This window comes from Stegostoma tigrinum, chromosome 14 (assembly GCF_030684315.1).
Source record: "Stegostoma tigrinum isolate sSteTig4 chromosome 14, sSteTig4.hap1, whole genome shotgun sequence".
Classification (NCBI taxonomy): Eukaryota; Metazoa; Chordata; class Chondrichthyes; order Orectolobiformes; family Stegostomatidae; genus Stegostoma; species Stegostoma tigrinum.
The window spans coordinates 60,929,356-60,946,187 of NC_081367.1; the positions used below are offsets into that span (position 1 = coordinate 60,929,356).

A 16,832-nucleotide genomic window follows, 5' to 3' on the forward strand; every position below is an offset into this window, starting at 1 on the left:
TCCACAAACCAGCTTAAAACTATGACCCCTCGTGTTAGCCGTTTCTGCCCTGGGAAATAGTCTGGCTATCAACTCTGTCTATGCCTCTCATTATCTTGTATACCTCAATTAGGTCCCCTCTCCTCCTCCTTTTCTCCAATGAAAAAAGTTCGAGCTCAGTCAACCTCTCTTCATAAGATAAGCCTTCCAGTCAAGGCAGCATCCTGGTAAACCTCCTCTGAACCCTCTCCAAAGCATCCACATCTTTCCTATAATAGGGCGACCAGAACTGGACGCAGTATTCCAAGTGCAGTCTAACCAAAGTTTTATAGAGCTGCAACAAGATCTCACGACTCTTAAACTCAATCCCCCTGTTAATGCCTCTCCCCTCGTCGGCCTGTCAACGTACTGAGTTAGGAAACACTCCTGAACACACCTTACAAAAACAGCTCCATTCAAATCTTCTGCTGGAAGGAGGTTCCAATCAATATTAGGAAAGTTAAAGTCACCCATTACAACAACCCTATTACATCCACACTTTTCCAAAGTATGACTCTATGATCCTTGTTCTCAGAGACCTATATTGGTTCTGGGATCAGCAATGTCTCAGTTTTAAATTTTACTATTCATTCAGTTTCTTCCAAGATCTTGCCAATTTTTAAAAATATATATTCAGGGACGTGGGTAGGACTAGCCAGCTATTAGTTAGTGGGCATTTATTGTTCATCCTTAATTTCTCAGTAACATTTCAACCACATTGCTGCTGCTGGCCTGGAGTCACATGCAGGCCAGACCAGCAAAGGCAAGCGGGTTTCATTCCCTACAAAACATTAGTGAACCAGGTGGGGTTTTCCTGACAATCAGCCATAGTTTCATAGTCAAAATCAGACTCTTATTTCCAGATTATTATTGAATGCAAATTTCATGTTTGCCATGGTAGGATTCAAACCCAGGACGTGAGAACACTACCTGGGTCTCTGGATTAATAGGCGAGCACTAATACCACTCAACTATTACCTACCCCATAGTTCTATGGTCTATAACCTCTTTCAATCACATTACTGTCTGAGAACCCTACGCTTCTCCAATTCCAATCAATACAGTGTGGAACTAGAGGAACACAGCAGGTCAAGCAGCATCAGAGGAGCAGGAAAGTCGACTTTTTGGGTTTACATCCTCGTGGACCAGGCCTAATGAAGAGTGTAAACCCAAAACATCAACTTTCCTGCTCCTCGGATGCTGCCTGACATGCTGTGCTCTTCCAGCTCCACACTGTATTGACTCTGACTCTACCATCTGCAGTTCTTGCTACCTCCTAGTCGCTTCTCCACTTCTGACTGCTTTCTCATCTCCAGTTTTAATTGTTTCACCATTGGCAGTTGCACTTTTAGCTATCCTGTCTCTAAACTCTGGAGATCCCTCCCTACAGCACACTGCCTCTCTACCTCTTTTCAGATGTGTCTTAAAAGCTATCTCAATGAACAGTATAGTTCATTGTCAGTCCTTGTTTAATAACACATCTGTGGAGTGCCTTAGGATGTTTTAACTACTTTAAAGAGCTATATAAATACTAGTTGTTGTAACTTTTACTTTCCTGTTGATTATAAAACAAGATGAAACTGGAGGAGGAAAACAAGATTTGGGGAGATTTTGTTTCACGCTGTACACGATTAGAATTTCGAACTCACTGTCGGGGAGGATGATTGAAATAGAAACCCTTATGGGTTTAAAAAACTTTTTGGAGTACTTGAAGTGCTGTAATCTACAAGACTACAGCCTAAGAGCCGGAAAATTGGACTAGGCTGTATCGCTGGATCAGCTGCCATGACGCTGCCGTGAATTTACAAGTTTTAATTCGGCAAAGAGGCGTTGAAAAGAATACTGATGTTTAGGCAATCTGTAGGTCACCTTCTGGTAGGCGATACATAATTCGCCTTACTGAATGTAAAAACAAATAATGAGCGGAACACACCTACAATGAGTAATCGACACCTTTGTCTACACCAAACAGGTCTTTTTTTTCCTCTCTCAGTCCGACTAATACGTTTATTTCCGGCTTTGTTCGAATAAAGTTTCACTGTATTCGTTACTTTTGTTGTTGAACTTGATAGGAAAATCTAAAGAGGTAAAACATGAACAATTTAATAATAATAACTTGCATTTATAAAACATCTCTATGTCGCAAAAATGTCCTAAGAAGCCCCAAATCATGTCAAAGTGAATCTACATTTGAAAATAGAACTGACTTGTCGATATGCAGAAGGATATTTAGAAAGTAGGAACTGACTTCTGCAAACAAAAATTGATTAAAATACAAGTGGATGTGCCAACAAGTGAAAGTTTCGGTTCTACACCCTATCTCATAGAAACCTGACAAGGCAGGTGAATCACCAAATTCTAAGGGTCACCGGACCCGAAACGTTTCTCTTCACGGATGATGCCAGACCTACTAACCCTTTCCAGCAACTTCTGTTTTTGTTTCTGATTTACAGGATCCACAGTTGTTTCGGTTTTGAATAACCAAATCGCTCCAAATATATTGGACTACAAATCCCAGAGTTCCCCGTTACGGTTGCCCCTTACGACGGGGGCGGGTCCGGAGACCAATCCAAAGTGAAAATGCAGGGTAGATGATAAGGAAATCATACAACCTAAAATAATTAACACCGAAATGCAAAAATTTAGATGAAAATTGACAGAAATTTTATAACATTTATAATATTAATGCTGCCAAAGAGATGGTTGTGAAGAGCGCCTTGCGTATTGGGTCATGTAATCCTTTCGCCCCCGCCGACCTTTCCTGTATGGTGTGGCGGTCGGTGGTGCGCGCGCAGCGGGTGTCTGTTGGTTGGGCCGGACGAGCTCGAGCGAACGGCCGGTGGGGCGCGGGGAGGATTTGAGGTGAACGGCCGGACAGTCATATGAGAGCGGCTATTCTGCGGAGCTCCGACAGGGACATGCCCACAAGTAGGGACAGTATGATGTCCTACACAGCAGAGAATCACCACCAGGTCCGGATGAAAGCCTATTACAAAGGGTAAGGGCGAGAAACGCGGCCGGGCAGAGACCCCCCCCCCCCCACCCCCGCCCGCCAAACCTCGGGTAGGGATTTCTCCTCCTCCTCCCCTCGCGGACAGGAGACTTTGTCTTTTGGTTGGGTCGGGGTGTGGGAGAAAGAGGCTGTTGGTGGTGGAGAGTTGGGGTGTTGCCTGGGAGGTGAAGGGGATAGGATCTGAGAGTGGGAATAGCGTTTGGGATGCTGGTGCATAGGGCCAAGTAAGAGAGGGAGAAGCTGAGAATTTGGGTGGGAGGTGAAGGGGAGCTGGGAAGTTGTGGGTGGGCGAGGCGATCTGGCGCGTTGTTTGAGGGAAGGTGGATTGGGTAAATTTAGTGGGAAATTGAAAATGGGGGAATTGTAAGATTGAGGAGGGGAAGGGGAGCTATAGGATCCAGGAGGATGAAGGGTCCTTTTTTTTGTCAGGGGGAGAGTGGAATCTCTGAAACGTAGATGCAGGACTATGGCCAGTGGAGGGTAGAGGGATTATTGGAAGGAGAACCATTGTGGATCATAGTAAAGGGGCATAAAGATCCAAAAAGAGAAAGAAATCTGACTGTTTGAAAGTCTTCACATTCGCTCACCAACTTCTATTTGCCGAAAGTGCCATGCAAAGATGAAATGCCTTTTTTGGGCTAGTCGTTGTATATTACAGGAAATGTGGCAGCATTGTGGTTTAATCGAGTCATAGAGGTGTACAGCACAGAAACAGACCTTTCAATACAACTTGTGAATGTCGACCAGATATCCTAAATTAACTTAGTCCCATTTGCCAGCAGCACATATCCTTCAAAACCTTTCCTATTCATTAACCCAGCTAGGTACTTTTTAAGTGTTGTAATTGTACCAGCCTCCTCCACTAATTCTGGCAGCTCATTCCATACACACACTACCCGCTGTGTGAAAAAGTTGTCCCTTGGACCCTTTTTAAATCTTTTATCTCGCTCCTTAAACCTATGCAGCCTAGTTTTGGATTCCCCAGGCTAGGATAGAAGACCTTGACCATTTACCTTCACTATTTTATAAATCCCTAAGGTCACCCCTCAGACCTGACACTCCAGAGAGAATAGCCTGGCCTATTCAGCCTCTCCCTGTAGCTCAAGCTTTCCATCCCTGGCAACATCCTTATAAATCTCTCCTGAGCCCTTTCAAGTTTAATGACATCTTTTATATAACAGGGAGACCAGAATTGAATGTAGTATAACAAAAGCGAGTTAACCAATGTCCTGTACAGTCGCAACGTGACACCCCAACTCCTATACTCAATACACTGATTAATAAAGGCAAGTGTACCAAATGTCGCCTTCGCTATCCTATCTACCTGTGACTCCACCTCCAAGGAATAATGAATGTGTGCGCCAAGGTCTCTTTGTTGGGCATCACGTTCCAGGACTTTCCCATTAGGCGTATAATTCCTGTCCTAATTTGCCCTACTAAAATGTTACACCTCACATTTATCTAGATAAAACTCCATTTGCCACTCTTTGGCTCACTGGCCCATCTGATCAAGGTCCTGTTGTACTCTGAGGTAACCTTCAAGTGTTACCAACAAAATGAGATTTAATGAGTGTAGCTTTAAACTTATGCTGTAATTTTCAGTTGTTTATATAGCACCTCATGTCACGACATCTTGTGTTGCTGCAGAGGTGAGACTTAAAAGGAATTGAATACTGGGTCAAAGGAAGTGATATTCTGACTATAGAGTATCTTGTGATATTGTCCAGATTTTACTTACAGATGAATTGAAAGCTGCGTACTTTGTCAAGAATCAAAATCACATTAATTATAACTAGAGCTATTTTGGCATTGCCAAACATAGTTAGAAGTTTTTGATTCACAAATTTTAAAGTAACTGAATTGCATATATATGGTAAAGTGAACCAAAGTGCATTGATTTTAAGGGTGAGGGACAGGATGTTCAGAGGGTCTTTAAGGAGTACTTGTGTCACCCAGAGGGTTTGGGTGTTTTGAAATCAGTGCCTGAAAAGCTGGTAGAGGAAGGAATCATTACAATAATTAAGCATTATTTCAATGAACATTTGAAATAACACAATATACAAGCTTACAGGCCAAGTGTTGGGAAATGAGATTAGAGTTGATATCCATCCTGGTCATCAGGTAGCGATAGTGGGTCACAGGATGTTTCCCTGTGCCTCATACTCTGACTTGATGACTTCACACCATCGATGGAAAAAAAAAATCCATCTCTTCAAATGCTGACTTTGTTTCTTATGTCCCCTCAAACTTGGGTTTTGTCTACAGGCAGAATTTTCAGTTGTCTGAATACTGAAATACTGAGGGTAGTGCTGCAAAACAATTTGCGTGATAAATTAAGAGCATTGAAAAATCATTGCTCAGCATAAAAGTGATTTTTTTTGTGGTGAAGCACTTTTTACTGTTGTAGTGCAATACATACGTGAGCTGAAAACAGACAGCACACTATGTCCACAAATCAGTAGAGCCAGTGATATCCATCAAATATTCATCTACTTTGTATTTGTTCCAGGAGAAGTATCTGATAGGATGTTGAATGCTTTGTGCTAATTATTACAAAACATTAATAACAAGAAAGGAATTTGAATCTTCAGTCTTTGCTGACTTGCATGATCTATTCCGTTTGAGATTTGCTTGTTTTAAAGAGCTCCTGTATTAAAGAAGGGATCGTCAGTCAGAATTCTTGCTGGGTATTGCTGTTTAGTGATTACAAGTGTGCATATTGGATTTAGGTGAGGACAAGATCAGACTTGTGATGGTATGAAAGGCTGGCAGTTCTCTGCTTGCACATGACTGCTTTGTTGAATTACTAGAGTCTGACTGGAAAAATAAGTAAAAGTATGTTTTTGAAACTGGGTTGCAAATCTAATATTTCCTAAACCCAAGTACAAATTGTGCAACTGATATCGTGTGCATTTTAAAGGAACCATGTGCTGAATGGGGAATTGATATGATCCATAGCATTTTGAAATACTTCCATTATCTTACCTAAATACATATAATACTACCTGCTCTTAAATTCTTAAACATTTCAATGCCTTTTACCCACCTAATCCTCAAACTTGTGTCTAACTGGCAAACAGATGTATGTCAATCTTTACCTCTTAAGCATGCTCAAAGACTGAACTGCGACAGACCTCTGTGGGAGAAACTACTAAAGGTTCATCACCCTCTGAGTAAAATAATTCCTCCTCGTTTCTTACCTAAGTGGCAACCCCCTTATTTTGAAATTGTGCTCCAGTTTTAGATTACCCCACCAGGGAAGCACATTACCTGCATTTACCCTGTCCATCTCTTTAAGTATTGTGCAAGTTTAAAGGGGTTCACCCCTCATTCTACAAAACTTGAGAGAATAAAGCCCCAGTGTGCCAAATGTCCCCCACGAGGACGGTGATTTCATCCTAGGTGAACCTTCATTGAACTACCTCAATGGAATTAATATCTTTCCTGCCAATAAGGAGACTAAAACTGCACAAAACACTAATACTCTTGTAGCTTTCTGTATAGCTTCACAATATCTGCATGTTTGTTATCAGAGACTTATTGCCAAGTGCAACTAGGACCCTTTATCATCTACACCTCCCAAACTCCCTATTTAAGAAAAACTCTGCAATTTTTTCCTGCAAAACTGCATAAAATCACACTTTGCCACATTCTGTTCTATTAGCTATGTTTCAGCCCATTCATTTCGTCTGTCCAATTCTTCCTGAAGCCAAAGTACATCTTCACGATGTGTATTTCCACTTTTCTAAATTTGCAAATGATATTAAGCATTTGGTTCCCAACTCCAAATCAATTATGTATTGCTAGCAGTAGGAGCTAAAATACTGATTATTGCAGCGACCCTTTAGCATCACACTGCCAATGTGAAAATGATCCATTTATACTGACTGTATTTTCTGTTAACGACATTGATCCATGGCAGCACATTATCTCCGACAGTATGTGCTTTAATATTTCTAACCGACTTTGTGTCAGACCTTATCAAAAGCCTTCTGAAAATCTAAGTGTACAAGGTCAGTTGGCTGTCCTTTGCAAATTTTGCTTATAACTTCTTCAGAAAAAACTTACAGGTTCATTATCAACCTGGTATCTCTTTCTCCGATCCTTTATAAATTCTAGCATTTTCCTAATACTGATTTATATTATAGGCAGCTTTGTAGTTCCTTACTTTCTCTTCTGTGTACAGTTTAAGTAGTGGGGTAAGGTTTGCCACTTTCCAACTCGCAGGAATGATTCCAGAATTTATAGAATTTTGGAGGATAGTGCACCATTTTCTTAATGGCTGTTCTTCCAGTGCTTTTTAGTGTATAAACAATCAGGTCCTGGGGCTGTGCAAACTCTCATCTAAAACCCCCACCATACTTATTTTCTCCAGGGCAATTTTCTAACTGATTTTAATTTCTTTATACTCCACTTTCTCATTGTCCAGTTGGATCTCGATCTCTAGGGTTTGTTTTAGAAACTCCCTTGGTGAAAACAGACAGTGATCATTTAGCTTCTCTGCTGGATTTCCTGACGCTTCCTGTAATGGACCCAGATTAGTTTTAGCCAGACGTTTCATTTTTTGATTATCTGTGGAAGCTTTTATGGCATGTTTTTGTTATTGTTGGATTGCTTTCATCTTCTGTTCTCCCTGTCCTTATCAGTTTATTGGTCCTACTTTGTATTTTATAAAGCTTCCAACCCTCATAGTTACTGCTGTTTCTGACCACCTTAGAGGTCTGTTCTTCTAATATTGTGCAAATCCTGAAATTTTGCTAGTTAGGTACAGTTTTTGAGTGTTAGCATCTTAAAAGAAGGAAGAGCTGCACCTAGTCATGGTATGGTTTTTTAAAGACTACCTATTGCCTTTGAATGTGCTTCATGCATTTGGAATTTCTCATTCAAGTTTAATACCCTTGCTGGTGAACGAGCTACCACACTTTTAAAAAATAACGTGAAATTCTATCATGTTATGGCCACTTTGCACTGAAGGTTCTTTCACGGAAGGTTATTAATTAGCCCTTTTAAATTACATAATACTAGATCTAAAATAGCACCTGGCAGGTCCTCTGGTTGACTCTTCAATGTTCTGTTCTAGAATACCATACCTAATTCGTTCAAAAAACTTGTTCTCCATAGCCCTAGCTCTCAGTTGGTTTAACCAGTCTTTATGAAGTTTGAAATCATCCGTAATAACTATTGTCCATGCTACATACTTTTTTCTTCTTCAGATTAATACAATGCTGCTGCTATCACTATTATATAGTGGCCTATAAATAACTGACCAATGCTATCTGCTCCTTTACTGTCTCTTAGTTCTATGTAAACTGATTCCACGCATTGGTCTTCCAAACTGAGATCCTCCCTTAGCACTGTACTGATTTCATCCGTCTCTTATCACTCCAATGCCACCTCCTTTTTCTTGCCTGTCCTTCCTAAACATTGAATCTTGTCTGAGTAATGTCAAATAGATCATCACCATGGCGCTCTGTTTGTATCTTTACATCATTTACCTTGTGTGCATTCAGGTAGAGTCCTCTGTCTTTTTGACAATGTTCCACTTTCTAAGTACAGTTGATGCTCAGCTTTGTTTCTCCAGTCTTCTGGTCTCCATAAAATCATTTTAACTTCCTGTTACCAACTTTTACTTCACTCCAGAGATAGTAGGAACTGCAAATGCTGGAGAATCTGAGATAGCAAGGCGTAGAGCTGGATGAACACAGCAGGCCAAGCAGCATCAGAGGAGCAGGAAAGCTGATGTTTCGGGCCTACACCCTTCAGAAATGGGGAAGAGGGAAGGGGTCCTGAAATAAATAGGGACAGACGGGGAGGCGAATAAAAGATGGATAGAGGAGAAGATAGGTGGGGAGGAGATAGACAGGTCAAAGAGGCGGGGATGGAGCCAGTAAAGGTTAGTGTAGGTGGAAAGTTAGGGAGGAGATAGGTCAATCCAGGGAGGACGGACAGGTCAAGGGGTGGGATGAGGTTAGATTAGTTTAGATTCCCTTCTCAAAACTTGCTAGATTCCCTACACTGTGGAAACAGGCCCTTCGGCCCAACAAGTCCATATCGCCCCTTGAAGCATCCCACCCAGACCCATGCCCCTATAACCCACACACCCCTGTACACTATGGGCAATTTAGCATGGCCGATCCACCTAGCCTGAATGTCTTTGGACTGTGGGAGGAAACCAGAGCACCTGGAAAAAACCCACACAGACATGGGGAGAATGTGCAGACTCCACACGGACAGGTTAGGGATACCAGCCCAGCTCGTCCCTGCTTCCCTAACCTGTCCTTCCTCCCACCTATCCTCTCTTCCCACTTCAAGCCTTGCCTCCATCTTCTCCCTACTAACCTCATCCCACCCCCTTGACCTGTTGGTCCTCCCTGCACTGACCTATCTCCTCCCTAACTGTCCACCTACACTCACCTTTACTGGCTCCATCCCTCCCTCTTTGATCTATCTGTGCCCCCTCCACCTGTCTTCTCCTCAATCCATCTTTTATCTGCCTCCCCCTCTCTCCCTATTTATTTCAGAACCTCCTCTCCCTCCCCCATTCTGAAGAAGGGTCTGGCCCCGAAACGTCAGCTGTCCTGCTCCTTTGATGCTGCTTGGCCTTCTGTGTTCGTCCAGCTCTACACCTTTACTTCCCTCCAATCTGGTTGCCATTCCTCTAACAACCTGGTTTAAACCGCACCCCCCCCCCCCCGCAACCTGAACTATCAAATTCTCCTACAAGGATATCAGTCCCAGCCTGTTAACATTCAATCCATTGGTGAACCATTACTGTTGGCAGCAAAGCGTTCCATTCCCTTACTACTCTCTGAGTAAAGCAGCTACCTCTGACATTTTTACTTTAGAGTGCCAAGCCTTCCAAAGTGGGTGCACTTAATAAAGGGAACTACTTAAAGGTGCTTTGACCAGCGTAGTAGAATGCTCCATTTCAGTTCTGGGGAAGGGTCACCAGATCCGAAACGTTAACCTCTGTTTTTTTTCCTTCACAGATGCTGCCAGACGTGCTGAGCTTTTCCAGCAACTTTGTTTTTGTTGATGATTTACAGCATCATCACTTCTTTTGGTTATTGTTGCTCCATTTCAGTTGCCTCAGGTCCAAACTCTGAATTTTTTTCCCTGCCTTTCTAATCCAATTTTCTCCTTTAAAACACTATGTAAAACTGAGCCCTAAGAACAGGCTTTTGATTAACTGACCAAATATGTAAGCTCCTGTGAAATAGCTTGTTATGTTAAAGGGGCTTCATAAATATATCTGTTATTAAACTTGAAGGTGACATTGATCAATAGAAATATTTTGGTGAAACACCATTAAATCTATGAAATAAGCTATCTAGGGAGATACAGAAGCAGATACTGTTGAATAAATCAAACGTGTGTATTTTGGGTTGTTGTTTTGAGTCATTTGAGGATATAGTAAGTTGTACATTTGTTGGACCTTTGGACCAAAATCCCTCCCACTTGGGGGATTTCCTCATCTCCTGATAGGTCTAGATTGCCATGATTAGTAAACACTTCCATTGTATTATCATGTGACTATCCAAATAGTAAAAGTTGAATGACATTGACCTTTTCTCTCATCTTGCAATTTCCATATTCTTCTCTTCAAAGAAGTGTCATTTTACATAGGATGTCAGATCAAGAGTCACCATTCGGCCTCTTGAACCTTTTTGCCATTCAGTAGGATCGTTTTCAATTTAATTGTGACTTTGAATTCAATTTCCTATCTATGTTCAATAATTCTTGACTTCCCTGTCAATCAAAAATCTGTTTAATTCAGCTTTGCTGATTTTCAATTATTGAACTTCTACTGCTTTCTCTGGAAGAGAATTTCAAACACTAACAACTGAGGTAAAACCCTCATCTCTCTTTTAAAAATGAGTCATGTTGTTTAGAAACTCTGTTCCCTCATTTTAGGTTTCTCCATGATGGGAAGCATTTTCTCAGAATATTGTTTCAAAAAGATCCACCTCATTAAACTTCAATAAGTATATTGATGCCCAGAATATTCAGATTTCAGCATAAGACCAACCTGTTATCCCAGGAATCAGTCCAGTGAGTCTTCTCTGAACTGCTTCCAATGCAAGTATATCCTTTTTAAAATAAGGTGACCAAAAGTGTACATCATGTAAAGACCATATCCTATGTTCATCTGATTATAGACTGAAATGGGAAAGGGACTGGTTTAAAAGCCAAAGATTGTTGAAACATTGCTGCACTTCTTAAAAGAAAATTAATTGACATTCATTGTAAGCATTGTTTAAATAGCTATTGGCTCAAGCAATGAGGAAAACCTTGTTAAAAATGAGCTGTAACTCGTGGGTTCTGTATGAATGAACATTTAGCTGGCAACACGTAGTTGATTAGTCTGTGAAATGGTGTCCATTTATTAGTGGCAAAGGCCTCATGGCAGCCAACAGCTACATAATTGGCTTTCCAGTAGTTGAGAGCCAGAAGCCATTGGACCTCTGAAAGGGAAGGCGTAATTTTTATTCTGCAGTTGAAAGTATCTCAAGCCTGAAGGTTGCTAGTTTATTCCATCCCCAAACCCCAATCAGTTGCTGTAAGCTGTGCCTTATTAAATAATAGGTCAGAGACCCTTATAATTGTGCACCAGTCATCCTGTGCCTCGGAAACAAGGAAGAGTGAGCAGCAGCGTTCTGATCAAAATGCCCCATTGACAGAAACTAATGAACTGTCTTCCCTGTTTACCCTCTACTTATATCACTAAAGTTTTGTCTGAATATATGCAAGGAGTTCTGCGAGTTAATGAGAGGTTTACTAGTATTAACTGTTGTTTTGACTGGCATTGACTGTTTGTAATTGTTTCTCGATTCTTAGAATCTGGTTGTAATGAAAAGCGGTTCTTGTTAAATGTAGAAAAGTGTGTGTTTTCTATCAATCTTGGCCTAAAAGATGGAAAAAGCAGGGAGTACTGCATACTTTTTATAACCTTAAACTTTTACAACAACTCTGGAAATTAAGTCCGATTATTCCCAATGCATTACCCCATTGAGGTGTGACAACAGTACTCTTATCTCACCAATGCCCAGTATTGAAGGAAGATGTTCTTGCTGTCATTCTTCATTTTTCTTGTAATGGAGGCCAGCATTCAGAAGCTTTCCTATTACTTGCTGTGCCTGAATGCGGACATTTTGTCATTTGCTCTGTAGATCTTCACTGTCCCCTCTCGAGGATTTTAGAATTAGAATTGTTTTATTGTCACATGTATTCAAGTACTGGGATACGTGAGGACAGTGAAGAGTGTACAATGTTGCCATCTTAGGTATAAATTGGAAAAAAAATGAAATTAAATTAAAAGTTCAGCATTATAGTCCTTCTAAAGCAGAGAGAAAAAGAAAATAAAATCAGGCTGAGAAGAAGAGTCCGTGCCAGGGTTCAGCTCAGACTTTTGAATCTTTCTGAAAGTGTGTTGACCAGAACTGGATGCAGAGTTTTGCAATGTGAAAGAGGCTGTTCAGCTCATTCTGTCCACTCTAGTCATCAAGTACCTATCAACTCTAATTTCATTTTCCAGTACTTGGCCCATAGCCTTATGTGCAGCTATTGGACTGGTACCTCATTTTTAGTGAAGATAAGAGAAGATTGCTGCCCTGAATAACATGAGCAATGATGAGTCAGTTGGGGAAAATATGGTGCGATTGGAGCAATGAAATTCTTATGATCGAGAAGAGTCATCTGATGTTTGCATCTGAGGTGAAATGGGAATTTTGCTAGTGAGTGGCGTTACTTAATTTGTTTGTCTCGCCATTTTCTCCAGCTGGACAAAAAAAATGCATTTGCTTCCTTTTCCTCAAACTTGAAGTCGATATGAATTTAAACACTTCTTTTTTGGAATTTTGACGAGTACACTGCAACACTTTAGGCTTAGTGTTTGTAGCTCAATCCTGTATGCAAGCCAAGTTCTCATCGACTTTGCTCACTATTCTCAAAGGTCTATGCGCTTGAAACCCCAGGTTGGCTTGTCCCTTGGCGGTCATTAGAACAGTGCCTTTAAGAATATTTGGCCTCCTGCCTCTTCTGCCAAATGCATCACCTCGTGGTACTTTGTATTTGCCCCTTTTGCTAGCCGATCTGTGTCACATTGCAGTTGATTTGTATCATTCTCACTACTAGCCACTCCAAATTTGTATTGTTGGAAAATTTTATTCTGTATTCTAATATCTGGGTAATTCTATAAAAATCAAGAAAATCAGTGATCCAAGCATTAAATCTACTAATCTACTACTGTTCTCCAATTGAAAAAAACTATCTTTCACACTATGTTCTCTTCTAAATCCATTTTTGATCCAAGTTCATACTGATCCTCTTCCACCTGTTGTAATTTTGTATGTTCACTCCTTAGTCAAAACATTAATATCAGGTGATGATGCTACATAAAAAGATTTAAAGTTTGGGGAGCATGATAAATTATCTACATGCATTGGCACCAGAAAATGGTGAGAGGAAAGACAGTAGCTTAATATCCAAAAATTGTTGATGGCTTGCATGCTTTTCATTGCAAGTTCCCTTACATTCTATTGTAAATGCTGTTTATGCATCTCCTAATTAGTGGAAGTTTGGTTACAGTTGAGTTGGAGCAAAGGCTGTGTTCGAATGATGTTACAGCCACGTAGCTGATTGGTCTGTGGCGCAGTTATTGATGACAAAGGTCTTCTGCTTACCAAAAAAACTGTTTGGCTCACACGTAGCTGAACAGCTTGTGGGTGTGAATGTTTTGAGGGACAAGCTAGTTGGATCTTCACGAGAGTTTTGTTTGCTCCATTTTAAAGAATGCCTTAACCCGGAGTTTATCTTTCCATTATCAGCTGTTATAAACTGTGCTCGCATCCATGGAAAATGTCTGGAAAAGGAAGATCAAAAGCAGCAATCTGACCAGCCAAAAGGATCTTCTCGATGAACCCTGGGGATAGGGACCATTTGAACTGCCTTTCCAGTCTTTCCCATTGCCCGTAGAATGTATTTTTTTTGTCTGTATCTGGCGTAATGTTTATAGCTGAAGGTTATAAGGGAGTTTGTTTTTAACTTGTCAATATTTAATTGTTTATCTGTTTATTTATAGTGAGAATCTTTTTGGTTGTAGTAAACAGTTGTTCTTGTCAAGTACAGAAACTTAGACTGTGCTTTCTGCTAATCGTGGTCTAAAGGATGGATATGTCAGAGAATTTTGGATACTTTTTAAACTCTTTAAATTTTATGATGGCTTCAGAAATGGGGTGCTTGATTTCCATTCTGCTACCCCACTGAGCCATAACCTGAATTGTAACAGCTGGAGCACACTTATCAAATGGTGCCAAAACTGGATGTGTTGCTAAGATTCTGTATTGATCACAAAGTGAATATGTGAACAAAAGAGAACTCGTATCCCATGCCTCAAAGCTGAATGAATTAGAGGGAATATATCACCAAAATTGACTTATTACAAGGACACTGGCAAGTTCCATTAGCTGATGTAGCCAAAACAAACCACTTCCAAAGAAGTGTTTTAACTTAAAACCGAATACTGTTTCTCTCTCCAGAGATGCTGTCAGACCTGTTAAGTTTCTTCATTCTATTTTTCAGATACCCTGTATTCGTGATATTTTGCTTTTGTCAAAGAAATGTCAGCATTGTAAAACAGTTTTGGACTTTTATCAATAAAATGTCATGCTGATGGGGGAAAAAATAGTAACATTCCAATTGTTAACCAGTAAAGTCATTTGAAAGACTGGATGACTGTAATTTCTCTTAACCTGATATTGTTCAACCAAACCTGGGATGAATGTTTGCACTACTTGACTGAACTGTCTCAGCAGCTTTAAAGAATCAATTTGGCCGTAGAGTTAAAAGTGAATTTGCTAGAGCTAAACTGTGATGCAATGTCAAATAGCACCTAGAAAAGAAACCATAAGAGCCACTTTAGAATTTCCTGTGTAAGGGAAAATCCTACAAATATGTGAATGTTGAGTGGATTTCATCAGTAATTGATTCCAATGTTCGTATTGGTTACACGTTTGTTGGAGAGGTGAAACACTTAGTTGGGCACAGAGACATGAGCATGCCTTTGACCACTTGCAATCAGTACTGACAACAATATTAATTTAACAGTGATAATGGGAACTGCAGATGCTGGAGAATTCAAGATAATAAAATGTTACGCTGGATGAACACAGCAGGCCCAGCAGCATCTCAGGAGCACAAAAGCTGCCGTTTCGGGCCAAGACCCTTCTTCAGAGAGGGGGATGGGGTGAGGGTTCTGGAATAAATAGGGAGAGAGGGGGAGGCAGACCGAAGATGGAGAGAAAAGAAGATAGGTGGAGAGGAGAGTATGGGTGGGGAGGTAGGAAGGTGATAGGTCAGTCCAGGGAAGACGGACAGGTCAAAGAGGTGGGATGAGGTTAGTAGGTAGGAGATGGAGGTGCGGCTTGGGGTGGGAGGAAGGGATGGGTGAGAGGAAGAACAGTTTAGGGAGGCAGAGACAGGTTGGACTGGTTTTGGGATGCAGTGGGGGGAGGGGACGAACTGGACTGGTTTTGGGATGCGGTGGGGGAAGGGGAGATTTTGAAGCTGGTGAAGACCACATTGATAGCATTGGGCCGCAGGGTTCCCAAGCGCAATATGAGTTGCTGTTCCTGCAACCTTCGGGTGGCATCATTGTGGCACTGCAGGAGGCACATGATGGACGTGTCATCTAAAAAATGGGAGGCATGCCACCCGAAGGTTGCAGGAACAGCAACTCATATTCCGCTTGGGAACCCTGCAGCCCAATGATATCAATGTGGACTTCACCAGTTTCAAAATCTCCCCTTCCCCCACCACATCCCAAAACCAGTCCAGTTCGTCCCCTCCCCCCACTGCACCACACAACCAGCCCAGCTCTTCCCCTCCACCCACTGCATCCCAAAACCAGTCCAACCTGTCTCTGCCTCCCTAACCGGTTCTTCCTCTCACCCATCCCTTCCTCCCACCCCAAGCCACACCTCCATCTCCTACCTACTAACCTCATCCCACCTCCTTGACCTGTCCATCTTCCCTGGACTGACCTATCCCCTCCCTACCTCCCCACCTATGTTCTTTTCTCTCCATCTTCGGTCCGCCTCCCCCTCTCTCCCTATTTATTCCAGAACCCTCACCCCATCCTCCTCTCTGATGAAGGGTCTAGGCCCAAAACGTCAGCTTTTGTGCTCCTGAGATGCTGCTGGGCCTGCTGCGTTCATCCAGCCTCACATTTTATTATCTTTCATTTTAACAGTGTCAAGTTATGAGAAGACATTCAAACTGGTTGTTGATGCCAGTTACATCAGTGTGGGTTTCATTTTGCTATACGGTGACAAATGATGAACAAACAACTTGTTTGTTTCTGGAATAAATAGATTGTCAAGAGAAATATTCAACAATGGAGAAAAGAACAATGAATCTTGCGTTGGTACTACATCAATTTGCGGCTCTCCTATTCACCAACTGAAATCCTTTAATTATTTTGAATTCAAAAGCTCGAGACTATTTGTTACAGCTTAACATTTGCAGCTATAGAAGTTGAAAATCATTCAGGTGATTGGAAAGGGCAATATAACATTGGATCATAAACAATAATTTCTGATGAAATTCGGCTGGCCTGGCAGCATTGCTAGGGAGAAAGTAGAGTTACATTTTGAGTCATGTAACTGTTCATTTGTTTCTTGAAGCATGAACTCTGCTGGCTCTCCACAGATGCTTCCAGACCTGCTGGGTTGTGCCAGAAATTTGTGGTTTTCTTTCACATCTCCAGCATCCACTATTTTCGTCTCATTTATACAGAATGGAT

The 16,832-nt window shown here is 41.3% G+C and overlaps 1 protein-coding gene across 1 annotated transcript in view; it reads left to right on the top strand.

The window, feature by feature from the left end:
• Positions 1 to 2,826: 2,826 nt before the first annotated feature.
• prkci (protein kinase C, iota) overlaps positions 2,827 to 16,832 on the top strand; it is a 122,431-nt gene continuing 108,425 nt past the window's right edge. Inside the window, exon 1 of the mRNA XM_059651200.1 lies at positions 2,827 to 3,016. Within this exon, the coding sequence (XP_059507183.1) occupies positions 2,901 to 3,016 (116 nt within the window). The 5' untranslated portion in view covers positions 2,827 to 2,900. The remainder of the gene's footprint in view (positions 3,017 to 16,832) is intronic.